Below are 13832 nucleotides of genomic sequence, written 5' to 3'. Positions count from 1 at the left end.
TTTGTTTTAGCAGGAATCACTTGAAACACGATGAACGGTCTAGTCTCACTTCTTCACCTCTGAAATCCATGGAGGCAGCTGTCTGTACACTCCTAAGAACTTTGTCATACCATCCTGCGTGGCGAGGAATACAACCACTCAACATACACACACACCTATTACGGATAAAATCAATATAAATAATAAGCCAGTAACATGCTGGGCTACATCCACAGTCTCACAGGTAGCGTAGGATAGGATGAAAATTAAATGAAACCAACCTGGACAAAATAATTTCAGAGGTGTGTAAAGAAAATGTTTGGAGGAACTTTAGCCTCACCTCCTATATTCCGGCGTGACACACAGACTGAGCATGTCTGACCATGCACGCTCAAAGATCAACAACTGCCAAAAAGAAACTCCCTCTGTCTTTCTGTAACCTATATAGAATTGGCTGTCTTCAAGCTAGATCGCTATCTAAAGCTTGGCTCAAGATAAATGAGTGCAGAAAACACACTTCCCACGCTGAGAACAGCCTATTTACTAAACAGCTGGAGCTAATGAGAAGTGAGTACACTCATGTCTGTGACTTGTTCTATTTCTACTGCATACATTAGTGGTTTTCTACCAATGCAAAAAGCTTGGAACAGATGCACTCGAGCTATTTCTTCTAGTCCTCCTGATACTCACTGTAGCTACCCTGGTTCACTAAACCTACTTCATTGTACCGGGCCCTACGTACATATTTGAGAATTAGAAAAAAAAACAAACAATTCTAATCAGCAAGTCCAACCCTGAAGCACTAGGCAGAACCCCGTGAGTGCTACCTTCTTGTTCTGCAAGAAATACTCTTTCTTATCTTGCCCAAGTAGAAGAAAACCCAGGCTGCAGCTCAGGGGCACATGGAGCTGCAGTAAAACGGGGCTGGAATAGATAACGTACTGTCCACGCTAGGCAGATGCCATTATTTTCTGTAATCCCTGTGCAGCACTTAGATATTAGTTTAGCAGGTTCCTTAGAAACTGTCAGAGTAAAATTATGCTAAATAAGCAATATTTACTATAAATTCTTCTGATCCTTCCCTTGAGGCGTAATTGAACATTACGACTGCCTCCTCAAAAGCAGCTGCTCAGTTTCCAACCTTTTTACTACTTCAAAAAAGCATTCTGCGAAGGGAAAACCTTTACATTATTACTATTCAACTGAAATTATGCTCTTCGGATATCAATTTGTCTACCAAGTGGGATGCAGGGCTGCTACTACCCCCTCCTTTTGTGACTTTGCTGTGGGAGCAATCCAAGGAGCTGAGGGGAGGGCTTCTGCGTTTCACACACCAGAATGAAAATCACTAATTGGGAAGCTGCGTGTTGTGACACATTTCCTTAAGCCTGTCAAAAACCTACGGCCGCAATATTTGTTAAATTTTGCCTCTGGCGGAAAGCGAAAGCGACTTGACCTGTAAATATTTTTCATGCCCAGACCCCAAATAAGACGAATTTCAAGCTCTGGTGGTGGAGGCAGCTGCTAAGTCGCACCGTGCGACATTTTATTTGGTGGTGGTGGTTGTTTTCATCAAAATGACAAATATTTTGGAAAGGGATTGTGTAGCGTGTATGGAACGGGGTGCCTCGTTACATGACCCTACAAGAAGGCGAGGCGGGGCTGGCTGAAGGGGGACTGGACACGGGGATGCTCAGGAGCCCCCAAAAAACGGGGGAAACGCGAAAACGGGGCCGTGCCGAGCCCGACCCCCAGCGCCCCCCCTCAAGGCCCTTGAGGTGACTGGACCGGCGGAGGCCGCGGCCCTTACGCCCCTCCCCTCCCCTCGCGGCGCGCGCCAGCGCCCCCGCGCGGCGCCGCGGCTTTTCCTCCCTGTTGCCACCCGCAGTGACGTAACCGCGGCCCCGCCGGCCGCCCTTTCCCATTGGCCGGCGGCACTCGCAGCGAGCCCCGCACCCGACGCGTGATTGGCGGCTGGCCGCGGGGACAGGGCTCCGGTGGCGGCGGTGTGGGGGGGGCGCAGCCCGGTCCGGCGGCGGCGCTGTGGCGGCGGCCGGGGCCCGCCATTGTCTGGGCACCGGGGCCGGGCGGGGCGGCGGGGGGCAGCGGGGCCGGGGCGGCGAGGGGAAGGGGGGGCGGGGCGTGCGTGCGTGCGTGCGGGGAGCGGGGGGGGGGGGGGGCGCGGGCACGCGCGGGCGGCTGCGCGCGCGGGGGCGGGGCGTGAGGGGGGCATTTTGTTATTAACCTCGCGCCGGGCCTTTGTGGCGGCGGGGCTGAGGCGGTCGGAGGGGAGCGGCGGTCGGGCACTGAGGGCAGTGGGAGCCGCCGGGCCCGGCCGGCCTCGCTGCTGCCGCCCGGCCTCCAGTTGGGGCGGGGAGGCGCTTTTGTGCGTGCGGCGCGGCCCCGCCGCTGCCCTTCCCTCCTCAGCCTCCTCCGCCTGGGTTTCCGCTCGGCCCCGGCATGAACTAGGGGCCGGGCCCGGGGGCTGCGGGTGTCGGGGCTGCGGGAGGGCGCTGAGGGGGCCGCGGGGCCCGGGCCGGGGCCGGGGCCGGGGCCGGGTGGCGGGGTGAGGCGCGGCGTTGGGGCCGGCCCTCTCGGCTGCTGCCTTCGCGTCGCCTGAGGAGAGACGGGCGGAAAATGGCAAAGTCCGGAGGAGGAGGTGGAGGAGGTGGTGGCGGAGGAGGAGGAGGAGGAGGCAGCGGGGGACTGACTTGGGTGGTAAGTTGGCGGGGGGGGGAGTGAGTTGTTGAGGTGATTTTTTTTTGTTTTCTAGGTTTTGTTTCTTTTTTGCGTCCCTTGTGTGTGTGGGCCGGTTTTTAAACGAGGAAGCAAGCGAGGGCCTGCGTGAAGGGGCAGCCCGCACAGCCGCTCTGTGCCGCTCTGTGGGGGTCCGGGCTGAGGGAAGGCGCCCGGGCTGGCCCCTGGGTCACAGGAGGGGGCTGACAGCCCCGGGGGGGTCCTCGGGGTGCCGGGGCTGCAGGGGGGAGGTCGGTCTGTGGGCAGGGAGGGAGGAAGGAGCCCCCTGCCTCGGAGGGGATCGCTCGGTAGCGGCGTCGTGAAGCGGTCCCTCTCTCAAGCGAGCTGTCTGTCGCCCTGTACGAGTCGCAGTTGCTGCTTCTCGGTCCTGCAGCACCATGAAGCCTTTGTGGGCTACCGGAGGGGTCGTGCTTTGATCCCAGCCTCTTTCACAAGTCAAAGATGAAGCCCCAAAGTTCTGGGGGTGGGTAATGAGGCGTTCAGGAGGCTGGAGCCGTGTGCGCTAAGTTGTACCTTGGAGTTAAACTTCATTGTCTTCCACACCTTATAACAGGGCTGAGAAGGTGGGGGTCTGTTTGTTTTCTTTTTTTTGTTGTTTCTTTAACTGCTTTTCATGGATCAAACAGCAGTAATAAGACTTGAGAGGGTGCAGGTGATAAGTGCCTCTAGGACTAGTGAATCCCTCTGAAAAGTTCTGAAGTCTTTTGAGGGTATTGGCCTTGGCTACAGCACTGAGGGATGCTGTGCGGGTCTGTGGTGGTAGTGGGAAGGAGGAGCAAAGATGCCCTGGAGGGGTCTGGTTCATCCAATCAGTAACTTCCCTGCCTCTTGCTTTCTGGATGTGGAGTTCAAAAGGGGGTAACTTATTTAGTGGCGAAGTAAAAAAAAGATGGTGCATCTCGATGGATGGTGACGTAGCTGTGTCTTTAACCAGATGCATGTGCTTTACGGAGTTAGGAGCTTTAAGAAGTCTTGTTTAAGAGAGTAATTAACAAACTTGTTCTTCTCTTGTGTCTTTCTGCATCTTTGAGCTCTTGGGGAAAAAAACACAAATGCATTACTGAGGTGAACAAATCCTGTGTATTCTGATGGTGGGTGATTTCTGTGGCTCTAATTATTGCATTTTATGTTCTTAATTCTCTTTCATTTTAAGAAGCTGGCAGCAGGAAAAGGTATATAAAAATAAGTACGTTTCTGGGTGTGTCACTTGAAATTAGACAGTTTAGATATGGGAACAGCCTAAGTAAAGAAGCTAAAATTGTTCTACTTTCCTTTCTGCAATACTATGTGATCTTTATCATCTGGTCTTTGGTTAGCTTCAGAATTAAGGCTTCTACAGTATAGGTTGGACAAGTAATTGAAAGTTTTACACCTCATATAGAAAACTGCAGAATGAAGTGTGGAAATCACTGAGTAGGCATTTTTAATGAAACGTTCTTAAGTCTAATGGGGATGAAAGTATGGTGAGTCAACGGGTTTCTACAATTGGAAATAATTGGACTCTTCCTTCTCTAAAAGCAGTAAAGAATAAAGTGTTTTTGTCCTATCACAGTAGTTGTGGAGAAATAATTAGATCTTAGTTAAGACCCTGTGTTGACTCTGTTCAAAAAGCCATAAGGCTTTGTTTCTTTCTCTTATGCGCATCTTAAAAGCTGAAGGTAGGACCCCTGAGGCAGTTCCTAACGCCAAACCCGTTTTCTGTTGACTATAGAATACTGGCATACAGAAGAGCAATACTGGGGCAGCGCTTAGCAGTTGGTTTAGTGTGTTAGGTGGAAAAAATGGTGTTGGTCCAGATGTTGGTTTATGCGTAGGTATGATATGCTGCCCTTGAGGCTGAAATGTACAGAGTTGGGGACAATTAGGGACAGTTTCAGTCTTCTGGTTTCAGTCTGCTTGGCCTACGTCTGCTGGATATGTAGGTACTTGCTATTTGATTTTAAGCTCTTCTGAAACTACCTTGAGGGTTTTTTTTTAGGCTTTATATTACTGTGGTGAAACAATCAGGATGCTTATTTTCTGAATAATATATTTCTATTGTTAGTGGTTTCTTTTTAACACCATAGAAGTTAAACAATTGAAGAGGAACAGAGATAAGTCTAAGCTCTGAAGAGGGGGGAGCATGTTTAAAAATTAATCTGATGGTAGTTTGTATTTCAAATTAGCAAATCCTAGATGTGTAACCTGGTTCTCACACCTTACTAAGAGTTGTCTGTGTAATTTTGGCTTTGACTGTGATTTAAACAGTGTTCTTGTTCTTAGGGTCAACTACGTAGGAAAGAATTGTACACAGTTTTGAAAGAGTTAAGGTATTCTTTAAGGTACAGAACTTATCTTGGTGTGAATTTCCTACTGGAATGTCCTACAAGTATCAGGTGATACCTACTTTCTCTTTTAGAGGCAAGATGAATTATGTGGCTGTGGAAACAAACAGCTAGTCACTCATTTTTAGCTACCTAGTAGCTTAGCTTAGTAACAGAACCTGAAGAAATGTAACTAGCAGTGGTGGGCTGGGAAGCAGGCACAACTCTTGGTGATAGGCACCCATGAGAGTACATCCATTTAAAAAGCTTATTAGGAAAACTGTATATTGTTATAAAACTGAAAACAAACTAGGATAACTTCAAACTTATAAATTGTACTAGTTATTTTTTGAGGAGTGTTTTTGTTGCCCAGCTGATTGAGTGTACTTGCAGCTCCCACTGCCCACGTAATGCTGTAATAGTTGATGAAAGGTGGAGTTTCAACCAACAGATTTATATTAGTTATTTTTTGTGGATGATCTCCAAAGGTCACCCAGAAATATGTTAAGTTGTGTTATGAGTTGGTTACAAAAGCATTGATCTGTAAAGTAGAGGAGTTTCTGTTGGTAAACATAATGACACTTTCTAATGCTAGAAAAACTTGCTTTAAACAAAACAAGCCATTCTTATCTTCACCCTTTCTTTGCGTTTAGGGACAACTGGAAGTGAGCTGTAATGGTACAGTAATAGTGCTTTTTTAAATATTCCCTGTATTGTCCAAGTGAAGTAATTTCAAGTAACTCTGTGAGGTGTGTTTGTTCCGAAGCAGTGGTAACGCGCACACAACCATTGAAGTGGTTTCAAACAAGCAATACTTTCGCAGTAACTTGTGGGAATGTTTTCAAGGCTTTCTTCTTGACCCTAAAAGCTACGTGAGCCATATAAATAAAAGCTGAGACTCCTGAAAATAGCTGAAGACTTCAAACACCACTTCCATTTTCCAGCTCTTTGTGAAGGAAACACTTCTAGGAAACACTAGCTTAATGTGAATATATGCTAAGCATTAATGTGACTTTTTAAAAAAAGTTTCTACCATAGATCTATGTGTTCCTTGAAAAGAGTAGAATGGCAATGATATGTATACCAGTTTGGTTTTAACTGGTTCATACATGGCTTAAATAAATAACTTAGCTGTAAGTGAAAAGATAGCAAATATTTAAATAATTTAAATTCATCTATTAGCACTTCTCAATAGTTCCAGAGTTAACACTGAAAATAACTTTTGGTTTACAAAACAAAAAGAACATCTATGCAATAGAGAGGATAGGACGTTACACTCAAAACAACAACAACAAAAAAAAAAACAAACCAAACCTCTGTTAAAGGGTCCTTGTCTCTCTTTTATCACTTCATTTGGAAACAAATACTCTGAACTGGAATAAAGGATTAGCTTTCAATAGTTTGACTTAGCTGTTAGTAATTTGTTTCAAGAGGATTAAAACAAATCTTTGTCTGAATAGTGCCTGATAGTGTCCAGTGATAGGCCATAATTTGCTTCCCGAGGTTTCTGAACTAGGTGGTTTCTAACTTCATGAGTAAGCTTTTCCATCTGAAATCTGGCTAGGTTTTCTCCTTCCACAAGTACCTGCACACTGCTGCTGTATGTACTCCATCCGATACCCTGTTTAGGAACAGAGGCTTTTGAGTGGAACAAGACAGGAGTTCCCTTCTTCCGTCCCTGCAGTGAGTCTATGTAAGTCTAGTCCTGTAAGCCAACAGAGTTCTGCCTGCCTGAAGTACAGTTAGGCAAACAGGACTAGTAGTAAGACCAAATCCTGATCGTATCCTCGCTTTTTAAAAATTAACGTACCATCCTAGAGAGGAACCAGATGTAAACAGTTCTTTATTCTTTTAATTGCCATTTATTACCACTTTATTCTGTTCAAAAGCAGGAAAAAGTGGTTGAAGTTCCTACCCTTAGCCTCTAGACCTTTTTAGTTGCCTTTATAGAACCCAGGTTAAAGTTCAGAATGATCTTTCTATTCTTTCCATTTATTTATTTTTTAACCTGGATCAAGCATTCTGTTTCTCCCCTGACTGAAGCTATGCCTAGGACAGTTCTTGTAACTGTGTATACCATTAGTTACTTTCTTATCGTTCCTCTGACACCTTGTGGTGTCTCCAGGGGAAAAGAGGTCTTCAGCTGTTGCCATGCATTGATTCATTGGTCTCTTGCTTTTAATAAGCATCTATCTTTTATTTTGTTATCATGCTGTCCAAAGAACTGCGGTTTGTGTTTTTGTTTTCTTCCCCTTTTTACCATGTTATGCAATGGAAGGGAGGTCTGACCTCAGGATGGTACTGCTACGTTTTATTAAACCTAATGCAGTTTGTGGGTGTTATGGAACAGTGTAGTCTGTCAGCAGTCAAGGGGGAGCTGCATTTCCTTCTGCTTCTGTTGATTTTTCTGGTTCTGGTGCCCTTAAGAAAGCAGAGGTGCAAAGAGGTGTGATGGTTCACTTGGATATTCTAGCACTAGAGGAAAATGTTTGTGGCTTGCTTTGGCAAGTCGGATGCAATTGTTCTGATTCATCAGATGGTACGGCTTGCCTGCCAGAAGAGAACGTTGTTACCTCTTATCCTCTACTCTCCGCACAACCATCCAGTGAAATACTTTTGTCGTCTTCTTGTTAGACAGCTAAATAATGCAGGGTCAAAGATGTAATGGAGATGATGCTAGGCAGAGACTTGGTGATGGAATAAGATCAGGGCGACCTCTTTGTGACTGCAGCTGAGCCAGACTTGCAGCTTAATATTATGCGCCTCCTCCCCGTGTGCTCTGTGCTGGGAGGAAGACTTCTTACAGCGTCAGTGAGAGAATGCTGAATGCCTGGAAGTGAGGGACTAACAGGATCATAATGAACTCTAGGAAGGTATGTGTATCTTGGAGGGAAAGATGGTTAAAGGAAAATGCAGGGAAGATTAAGTGTTTGTTGGGGAAGGTGTACGTTCAAGTACGTGCCCTCTGTTAATGGTCAGTCTGTCTAGATTTGTGTGTATATGTAAAATTTCGAAGCTAACCATACTGCATCAGATGTGAACTAAAATCATACTGTTTAGATGGATAAAGTAACCTTTCCAATAAAAGAGCATATAAGTAGCCTAAGGTAGGCAGTTTAAACCATAACTTTTTGCAAACCTAAATCTAGTGTCTAATTTTCATAAACCTTGTTTTCCAAAAGCAGACTTTTAACTTGTGTGTGAACTGTGTCTATATGCAAAAGCTGTCTTCAAATACACATTTATATTTCAATTAATTAAAAGCATCAAATACGACTCTTAAGGTTTCTGTCATAGATTTTGCCCCAGGTGGGGGGGGGAGTGCAGGCAAAAACCAAGCAAGCAAAAAAGCACACTACCACCAAAGCTGATGTGAAATATATGGAGAGAACTTGGAAATCAAAACTTTTTTTCCAACATGGATCATTTAAAATAGCCATTTTTTTATCACCACTCACAAAGAAAATATTGTTCTGCTCAATATAGGTGTTTTCAAAGGTTTCAAAAGTATATCAAGCAAAAATACATAGTTCTAAATGCGGACAACTGTTTGAAGGAGCCTGTGTCGAAAATTGTATGCTTGGAGAATTAGTGGTGTCCTCTCAAATACATGTAGTGAAACCCAAGTACCTTAGAAGAAGATATTTTAATGTTGATATCCTATATTTAAATACTGAAGTGAATATTAAGTCAAGACATGTAAAATGTTTTTACTGAACTTCAAAAATAAATAGTAAAATTTAAAATAAAACCTAAGATTTAGCAACCAGTGAAGGTATAAATATTAAACATTCCAAATGTTTGTTTATAAACATAGGAGAAAATAATTCCTCTGAAGTAAAATGATAGGTCACCTCTTTATTTATATATATAAAATATATTTTGGTTCAGAAAATGTTTCCTTGCTCTCTTCTTCAGGTAGTTCAGTAATGAGTATATAAAGGGCCGATCTGAAAATCAGGGAAAAATTTCACCCTCACCCCTCCATAAATGAGGATCAGATCTGCTAGTTTCAAAACTCCAGTGTGATCACACATGCTCTTACTCTTAGGGACTGAGTCCTTTTAAATTATGTTCAGAAGTGCATGCTGAACTTTTTCTGTGATATTGGTTCATCTAGTTTCATTTAATAAAGCTATTTTAAAATGCCGTCTGCATCTTAATGCAGTTGTAATTTACATATAAATACACTTTGCCACTGAAAGCAAATTAAAGCACCACTTCCAATTTTTTATTTTTAATGATAAATCTGCGTATTTATTACAGCATACACATCTAAGTAATTCACTTTTTTTTAGCAACAAAGTAAAAGGACATCAGCACAGCTAGTGTAAAAGTTGCTTAAGTTAGAATGTGTTTGAAAGGCTTAGATCTAAACATCAGAGATGTATTTTCCTTCGGATATAATTTTAAAAGTTACCTTAAAAGGAAAAAAAAAAGATGCAAAACAGGGCTAAAATTGTTTAATCTTCTGTATGGGTTTTTCTTGACATGTGAGGTAGAACTGCAAATGAGATATTAAGCTGTCCTCCTTTAGTGGAAGATTTACATCCTTAAGAGGTTCTCAGGTTTGGTACTCTTCCTTTTATTGAATGAGTGGACATGCCCTAGGCTGAGGCTTCCTGTTCCTTATCAAAGATGTTGAATGTTGTGAGAACAGATGTATGAAGAACTGGGCAAACGTCTGCAAGGTGCCACAAACTCATGTGCCAGCTTTCTCAATTTGTGAGGGAATCTTCAGGGAGAGAGAGAGAGCAAAGAGCAATATTTTCTTGTCACAACAGAATCACAGGAGCTGTAAGATAACACGGAAAAGTGATTTTCTTATAAATCAAAAGAATCCAAGATAAGTAGAAAAAATAAGTGGTTAATAAGTGTTCTTTTCCTTGTACCAGAATGTCTGATTCTCCAGTAAGCTTGTACAGAAAAATGGGCCCATAGACCACTCATTTCTCCTAGTGGATGAAAAATATGGGGAAAGCTGCATTTGCTTCTTGAGCTGATTTATTGTGAGCTCAGTTCTGGTTCCACTGTATGGAGAAGCAGCGGAGGAGAGAAGAAAAGTTTTCATTTTTGGCAGTGGTTAACTGTTGTTTTCTATAACAGGGAAATCTGACCATCCTCAAGGCATTCTATGAAACATCACAAAAAGCATTGATGTAATATGTTGGTTTGAGTCCAAATTGTTCAAACCAGGAGCTTAAATTCCTATTTTTTTATATTTTTCCTTTTAAAGTAAACGAGCTGGTTAGTAGGCTAGAGCGAGACTGGTTCTGGGTGAGTTTGCTGGAAACTTTTTCTTTACATTATCTTTGGGGAAGATGCAATAGAGAGATTTAGTTCATGCCACCAACAATATGCAGTGGTCTATGCAAATTTGCTTTGCTAACAGGGAACTGTTACTTTAGCGTGTTTTCATCTTGGGAGGAGAGCCAAACCATTTGTTAAACACAGCAGGGAAGTGGTTTCATTTGAAACTCCCTCGTTTTGTTTTCATGGTGGGAGGTATTCTCAGTCAGTTTCCTTTGGGAAAATTGCAAAATGTTGAGGTACCAATGTATTCATCCTGTATCTTTATAAGATGACAGGAGGCCATTACAGTCTAGTATATAACACTGGGCTACAGTCAAGTGTAAGTTATCCATAGAGCTACCTACTAATTAGCATATTACACCTATAACTTTTTGAGGTGTAGCATGTTTTCAGAAGAGGTAGGGTTTTTTTGAAGTGTAAGTGCCAGAAAAATCTACCACGTCCCTGGATTCCGTTACTTAATTAACCTCCCTAGGTTTTACAGCTTAATTACATGCAAAAGCTACTGTCTTGTCCCACTAAATGTGCTTATCCTACACTTTATTTAAGGAAATGTAGGACACAAGCAGTGTGCTTTTCTGAAGTCTCATGTCCCAGGGCTGCATTTATGTTTCAGGAAAACAATCTTTGCAAGTGCATGCCTTAGTTCTAGACTAAGGCAGAATAGACTAAACCCAGGTGAAGATGACCTCATATCCTGATGTCTCTTCTCTGTTCATCCACAGCCATTCTTTGATTTTCCTACTTAAGTATTTAATACGGTGCTAAGATTAGCACAATGAGAACTTCCTTTCACAACGGAGTAAATGCTGTAATTTTATGTCTCAGTCTAATCTCTTTTTTTGTTTGCCCAGAGCACAGCATTAAGGACAAATGTCCAAAAGACAAAATCAACACATGACCACTCTGCATCAACCGCAACTTGTGTGCTAGGTTAACATGGGGAAGAAAGAATGACTGGGAAGACTAAAGAAATAACAGTACATGGCCAAAGTACTTGTATTCTAGTCTTCCAGTACTACTTTCTTCTTTTTTTTTTTGTTTAGGAATAACAGCTAATACTGTGGAAGAGAAGACAGTGGCTAGTACAGTACTAAGTCTGTGTAAGTGAGGAAAGATTAACCATTTTTAGGATTTTCAAATTCATATTTTTTTCAGCAGTGAGAAATTCAGCTACTTTAAAAAAAATAAGCCTTTAAAAAAATAAGCCTTTAAATAAAGTAAGGAAAGTAAAGGTGTGTGTCCCAGTTACGGCAACATCGAAACTGGTGATGAAACTTTACCCTTCTTTGGTCTAGCCGTACATTTTCTTCTCTATTTAGATAAGAATAGCTTTTCTCTGGGTTTGCCAAACTGTCCAGTTCAAACGTGTCCGGTGATTTAGCGTGTTGAAGTACAACTGTTGCAGCACAGGTAACCAAACTCAGCATGGTGACTCAACAGGATTTCAAAACACAGAGGAAGACCACGTGACCCAGTTTTCATTAAAAAAATAAAAATCTGCAATGTCATGCGTGCTCTGTTATGAGCAGAAACAAAGGGGACTGCAAGAAGAATATTGCAAAACGTGAAGATAGAAGATGCAAAACCCAAACAGATGAGCTCGGAGGTTGACTGTAGACAGTGAAAGTTTTGTAGTTGAATTGTAGCCTATTAAAGGCTGCTTGGGCTCTCACTCTTGAGGGCGGAAAAGGAAAGTGTGGATATAACTTTTAAACACTATTAGGTAAATTTATAGCAGAACCAAAAAAGAAACTTCTGCAATCATTGAAATCATACTGGAGAAAGCAGTTATCACGACAAAACCTGCTTATGTTTTCATATCACACCTATAATTGTCCGATGTAGTCAACTGACAAGCAAGTGCTCTCAATGGAGAACTGTTGCTTTTTTCCCTATAAAGTTACCACTCTCCTGTGTCTGTTAAGAGTCTAAGATGCTAGCTACGTCTGAGGTCACAGTATAAAATGTAACTGCATGCCTATGAAGAAGAATGCACAGTGCGTTTGGTTATCACATTCAAAACTACATAACCACGGTCATCTTGCTGGCTTATGTGTTTGTGGATATGTACACTCATGGCCGACCTGGAGGGTAGCTGAAAGGCTCAAGAATCTGTAAAGTCTTGTATAGGGCAAGGATGTTGAAGAAGTTGAACACTGTCAAAGGGAAAAAAAAAAAAAAAGTAAAAATTGGCCACAGTAAGATTGCAAATCAGACCCTGAAAATTGGGTAACCAATTAAAAAAAAAAAGTAAGCTGACTTACTGTGAAGCAGAAGACTTAAGCCCCATGTGATGCTTGGTTAATTCTCTTCAGGGTGTTTCTCATAAAACAACAGCTGGTGCTGTTTTGAAAAGTGTTATTGGAGCTCCAACAATGTGAAGATCTCCCATACAGGACAGAATACAAAAGACTTCTTGAGACAATTCCAAAATATACTGGAAAGATTGTCAGCTTAACTACACTGCAGTTTAGTGCTTGCTCAATTTAAAAATAAATAAAAAAAAATGGCTCTACACACTTGCATCTTAAGTAACAGAAGCTCAGCAGATGAAAGCATTTTTTTTTTTTAGGAAAACATAATGGAATGGCTGTGAGGGATATTTGTGTCCACAGATCTGTGTCATGGATTTGGTGATCAAGACTTTTTTGGGAGGAGGTGGGGAACTTGTAAACATCATCTGTATTCTGAAAATGCTTGTTCAAGAGAGATCCAGAGCTGGTCTTCTGTTTCAGAGCACAGCACAGCTTAAAAGGCCTGCTATGGAGACCTGCATTTCTGCGGACTTCTGACACTGGCATCCCTGCATAAAAGTGTTATTTTATGTCTTGAATACTTTTTGGTCTTTGTTTGTATGCTTGTGCTTCAATAGTATGCAAGTTAAATATTTAAATCCTGAGTATTTATAACATGAGTATTTTTTGCATACACAAGATGTACTATAATTGGATGAATGTACAAATAAAATCTGTCCTGCTCTCTGAAATTATAAGTTGTATTTAAATGGAGCACACTGAAAAGGTGTCTGCAATGTCTAAGTAAAAACTGTAAAATTAAAGTTGTGTAAAACTACTTAGTTTTATGATTGTTGACCAGAAAGAAAAAAAAATGTTATGGTGGTCCTTTTTCTTTTACTCCTCTTGAACCATACATAATCAGGTTCTAACTACTGTGTTACAGAAGGTAACAGGCATGGCTTACTACTGCTGAGTTAAAGCAAACTCCCTGTTCCTCAGGAAATGCTGCTGCTGCAGGATTAGTCCTTTTAGGCAGCAGTTTGATTAGGTGTGACCTCTGTCAGTGTGACAACCACCTGGCAGTAGCATCTCAATGGGAGTGTTTTTGATGCTTGCTCTATGGCTTTCTAACTGATAAGTGGGACATGTTGTCCATAAGATTTTTACAAGTTCTATGTAAGACTTTCACTGGAAAACAGAATTGCATTTCTTAGTTTTGGGTTGAAGTCTAGGGCTTGTA

General features: G+C 42.4%; 1 protein-coding gene and 1 long non-coding RNA gene across 2 annotated transcripts in view; both read left to right on the top strand.

Annotated features, from left to right (window-relative positions):
- The first annotated feature begins 2197 nt into the window (after window positions 1-2197).
- TOP2B (DNA topoisomerase II beta) overlaps window positions 2198-13832 on the top strand; it is a 64558-nt gene continuing 52923 nt past the window's right edge. The window contains exon 1 of the mRNA XM_080579121.1: window positions 2198-2697. Within this exon, the coding sequence (XP_080435247.1) occupies window positions 2617-2697 (81 nt within the window). The 5' untranslated portion in view covers window positions 2198-2616. The remainder of the gene's footprint in view (window positions 2698-13832) is intronic.
- Window positions 2711-13341, top strand: LOC308189292. Its single transcript, XR_013946257.1, has 2 exons — window positions 2711-11455; window positions 11675-13341. It is a non-coding gene; the product is annotated as an uncharacterized lncRNA (long non-coding RNA).

The sequence above is a fragment of the Anser brachyrhynchus genome (assembly GCF_964034855.1).
Source record: "Anser brachyrhynchus genome assembly, chromosome: 2".
NCBI classification, from domain to species: domain Eukaryota; kingdom Metazoa; phylum Chordata; class Aves; order Anseriformes; family Anatidae; genus Anser; species Anser brachyrhynchus.
The sequence above is the reverse complement of the archived record's forward strand: the minus strand, read 5'-3'. Positions and strand labels throughout refer to the sequence as shown.